Genomic DNA, 5,018 nt, shown 5'->3' on the forward strand with positions numbered 1-5,018 from the left:
AGTGTCTGAGGTGAGAGGTTCTTGTTGAATTCTTAAGTATGTTTTATACCTGGATTCTCTTACTTTCCGTCTTCTATGTATTAAAATTGCAATAATCAGGTCAGCTTGGGTCAAATAAGATTATCTGTGAAGCCTAGGTGATGTTAAAATCCAGAAGTTGATATCTGGACCAACAGTAAGAATTAGTTGAGTTTCAGATTTCCTAAGGTCAAAACCTGCTTGTCCATGTTTCTCAATTTTTCCCTTCCCTGGAATACTGCTGCTCACCAGGGTAATGTCTCTGAAATAAGAAAAATTATAACTTTTTTAGATGCACAACTTTGGTTCATGACTTTCCGTTCTAAGAGACAAAGTCTTATGATATGACAGATTCATGCATAGTTCCACTAGATTGTTCATCATCTTCAAATAGTGCTCCATTGTCACCTTTGTGGACTCCAGGGATACCAGCTTTAGCAGTGAGGATGTGAAGATGCCCACTCTAGGCACAGGTAGTGCTGGTCTAAGTGCCCACTCTAGGCACAGGTAGTGCTGGTCTAAGTGCCCACTCCAGGCACAGTTTGTGCTGATCTATGTGTCCTTTACGTTTCTCTAACTCACATTTTCTTCACTCAGAAACCTGCAGCACAATTTACTGAACCGAGCACGTTCTTGTTCGATCAGCATTGATAAGTTCGACCGACTCAGCCCAATCTTCAACAGCTTTTCTACTTTAAACTGCCTTGGGAGATGCTGAACAGCCAGAACACTGCTAAAAAGAGTGAGTATGGATGTTCTCCTCTCCCCTTCCAACAGTTCAATAAATTACTCTGGAAAAATACTAAGAGTAAGAATAGTAGTTCATAAATTTCATTCTTTTCTGGGAATAGCGAGCTACATAAAACATGCCTAAGAGTGGGTGTCCATCTCACCAGAATGCTGTGAGATAGTGAAGTAAATTTCAACCATCTTGGGTGTTTCACTTATTTTTATTAAACTGATCCAGTAAATTGATGTTAAAAATGTTACTCAGGAGAGTGTATAATTTCAAATTTAAGTATTTCCATTAAAGTTAACTCAACTTGGATGACCTGAGGAACAACATTGTTCAGTGTTCAATATACAGAAATATGTCCAAGTTTATAAAAGTGTAGTGAAAATTGAGCAAAAGTCAAACTTTGAGTTTCAAGTGCAAAGTTGAACAGGACCAGTTGATAACACACTCAACATTCACTCATGGAAGGATGCACATGTGAGTGAACACAACACTTACTATAAGGAGAACCAGCACTGTCTTCTAGATGGCACTTGGTGTAGGAAAACAAATGCAGCAATACCATTCTGCACTCTGAGTGGCAGTTAGAAGAATATGAGACAGAAATCGATATTCTAATAACTATTTCTTAATACCTTATTAAAACCTACAGACAATGTTTATAGGACCTAGTTTGATAAAGAATCTTTGTTATCTCATGTGTGTTGTACTATTAACTATATTTTACAGGGGGAGATGAGGACAGCAAGAATAATTGCTAACATTATTGGAGCTTTGCCGTGTGATGCCCTTTGTGTCATTCAGTCTCTTGAGCAGTTCTAGAGAAACTTTGGAAATGCTTTACATGATGTTTATGATTGTATACTTAATGCATATGTGTGTGTGTGTGTGTGTGTGTGTGTGTGCATGTATGGCTGTTTGTTAATCTTTGAATATGTGTGTGAAATAGAAAAAAATAGAGAAAGAGACAGGCAAAGAGACATATGTGAGAGTAATTACACAAGCAAATTTATGCAAGATTAGGAAAGTGTTTCTTGGACTTATCAGTGCTGTGGTGCCTGTCCTTGCTGATTTAGAATATATAGTTCACACAGAAGGTTTTGCTGTACTGTCTTCGTATATTTTGGGACTATTAACACACATTTTAATTGCATTTTTATTATTTTTGTCTTAGCCAGGTTTTCCATTTATTTTCATGTTTTTACTTTATAATTTCTGTTTGGAAGTTGCACCTTATCCCAAGAGTGTATCAATGTAATAATTTCCCTATAGTGAATTAGATCTCTGATTCTATTGGTGGAGGTATACTCATTCTACAGTAATTTAAATTACTAACCTCACATTTGAAAATTCTTACCAACACATTTGTTTTTGAAATATCTATTAATTCTTTTGATGCATGTCTATCATTGTGAGAATAATGAGCTATCAATGTATAACAGTACACTTGCTTTCCCGCTCAGTGTCAATATATTCTGAGACTCACCATTTGCACCCTCAAAATACACCAGAATCACAACTCATGACACTTTCATGAGGATGTTGTTACAAATTTTGTGAAAGCTAGTGGGAATTATTATAAGTCAGGCTAATAATTCTTACCAGTAAAAGTATTTTAAAGCAATGTCAGTAGAAGAAACTGTAAAATTTATTTTGGGGTTCTGAATATGACACTTTCATAGAAAGAATGATTGTCTTTACCAAGAACATATGCTTCTGTTACACAACAATGTGTCAGAATTACGAATCACAATTCTATAATCCAGGTCAGTGTAGGGGTGTGTGTGTGTGTGTGTGTGTGTGTGTGTGTGTGTGTATGTGTGTATGTGTGCATGCTTATTTGTGTTTGTACATGTTCTTGTGTGTGATCACATTTCTTAGGCATTGTATTAAGAAAGTAGTCATTAACATTTAAATGTCTCTCTTTAATGTAATGCTCTAATGTCACTTGAGTCAACAATGCACTGTCTTATTTCAACCTTTTGATTTTAGTAGCATAAGCACAGAGGTAATGATTGGGGGAAGAAACATTACCAAGATCACCCAATTCATCCTCCTGGGATTCTCCGATTTCCCCCAAATCACAGCACTGCTCTTTGTTATATTCCTCATCCTTTATCTTATAGCACTGACCTGGAACCTGTCCCTTATTGTTTTAATAAGGATGGACTCCTACCTCCACACACCTATGTACTTCTTCCTCAGCAATCTGTCCTTTATAGACTTCTGCTATATCACCTCTACAGTCCCAAAGATGCTTTCCAACTTCTTCCAGGAAAAGCAAACTATCAGCTTTGTGGGCTGCATAGTTCAATACTTTATCTTTTCCACTATGGGACTGACTGAATCTTGCCTCATAACAGCCATGGCCTATGACAGGTATGCTGCCATTTGTAACCCTCTTCTCTACTCATCAATCATGTCACCCAGCCTCTGCTCTTGGATGCTCTTGGGAAGCTATACAGCAGGACTCATAAGTTCTTTATGTCAGATATGTGTCTTGCTGCAGCTCCACTTCTGTGGATCTAATGTCATAAGACATTTCTTCTGTGACATGCCCCAGCTGTTAAATCTATCTTGCAACGACAATTTCTTTGCTCATGTCCTACTTGTCTTATTAACAATATTTTTTGGGCTTACCAATGCCTTCGTCATCATGGTATCCTACGGCTATATTGTCTCATCCATCATGAAGATCACTTCAGCGAAGGGCAGGTCCAAGGCCTTCAACACTTGTGCTTCTCACCTGACAACTGTTTCTCTTTTCTATAGTTCTGGCATCTTTGTCTATCTGAGTTCTAGCTCTGGTGGCTCCTCCAGCTTTGACAGATTTGCATCTGTCTTCTATACTGTGGTGATTCCCATGTTGAACCCTTTGATATATAGTCTGAGAAACAAGGAAATCAAAGATGCCATGAATAGGTTGCAGAAAAAGGCAACCTGCAGCTAAGGTAAGAGATGAGAAGATTTCACCACAAAGCCAGGTCAGAATTACTGCTATCTGCAACCATATGCACATGGATGGAATACTACAAAGTCCATGGCACTTCAGATAAAAATGATTTTGAAACAGACAATATGCCAATATAAACCAACAACTGATTTGGTGCATTTCAATTGCATCATCTTTAGAACCAGTAGCATCATAATTTCCAAGTTACAAATGGGCTATTTCCTAATTAATAATTCTATTTATAGGTATTTTAGGAATATCAAGTTGAGAAACTTGTGGGTGCCTGAAAATTGTTAAATTATAAGGAATGCCTTTAAAGAAAGTTCCTGATCAAATTCCTGACCTCAGATTCTACTAACTCTGTGTCATCAGTATAGAGATGTAGTGTACTAAAGCCTGGGCCATTACCATCGATTATTTTGTGATCCTGAGCAGGTGAGGATGATCATATGAAAAGTTCCTGTTTGAAAGAAACAAAGCCACACATTGGCTTTCTTGTGCCCTTTAGGAAGACTAATCAGAAAAACTTGATTATGTAAAAAAAAAACACTACCTAGCCATTTAATAACTTTTAGGTCAAACAGAAAAGTGGGAGTTTGAATCATGAAGAGAAAATCATAAGGAAGGCATTATTTCCATAGTGTTCTGACAGTTTGATTTTTTTCAGACCTTAAAAAGTCATGACCTTTAGCAGTATCTTATGGACCAATAGTAATATATGAGATGATGGGACCTGATCTCTCATCCTCTCCTACATTACAACCAGAAAGTTTACCCTGGATTGATAGAGCCAATCAGAACACTCCAAAAATATAGATTTTGATATTTCAGACACCTGATTAAGTGTGGTCTGAGATTTGTGTCAATTTATTCTAAGTGGAGAGTAACAACACAGGACAGACTGGCATGTTCTTTGTTATTGTCAATGCATGTTCAGTATTTTGTGTTTTAGTATTAATGTGGTTTTAAAAGAGTGATGTGATGGTGGTAGTGGAGTAACTAAAACTTGAAGGTGATATTTCTCAGGATTACAGTAGAGCTATTTTCTCTAGGTAGACATGAGGTTCACCATCATTAAGCAGAACTGTCTTACAGTTTACATTGGTTCACAGCCAGGGGAACTAAATAGTTGTAGTAGAGAGATAAGTATATCTGTGGAAATGAAAATGATGGAATGTTAATATTGTCTGTAGAGTCAAGTGTAGTGATTGACACATGTAATTCCATCTTTAGTAAGGCAGGGGATTGCCATGGGCTTTACGGCAACCTGGGTTACGAAGTGTTAGGGCAGCCTGGGTTACCTAGTGAGAT

General features: G+C 37.3%; 1 protein-coding gene across 1 annotated transcript; it reads left to right on the forward strand.

Moving 5' to 3' along the window:
- The first annotated feature begins 2,765 nt into the window (after positions 1 to 2,765).
- On the forward strand, positions 2,766 to 3,704 carry Or5an1 (olfactory receptor family 5 subfamily AN member 1). Its single transcript, NM_001000761.1, is given in 1 exon segment — positions 2,766 to 3,704. A coding segment is annotated over 1 exon segment (939 nt).
- Positions 3,705 to 5,018: the final 1,314 nt, after the last annotated feature.

Source organism: Rattus norvegicus, chromosome 1 (genome assembly GCF_021556685.1).
Source record: "Rattus norvegicus strain SHRSP/BbbUtx chromosome 1, alternate assembly SHRSP_T2T, whole genome shotgun sequence".
In the NCBI taxonomy this organism is placed as follows: domain Eukaryota; kingdom Metazoa; phylum Chordata; class Mammalia; order Rodentia; family Muridae; genus Rattus; species Rattus norvegicus.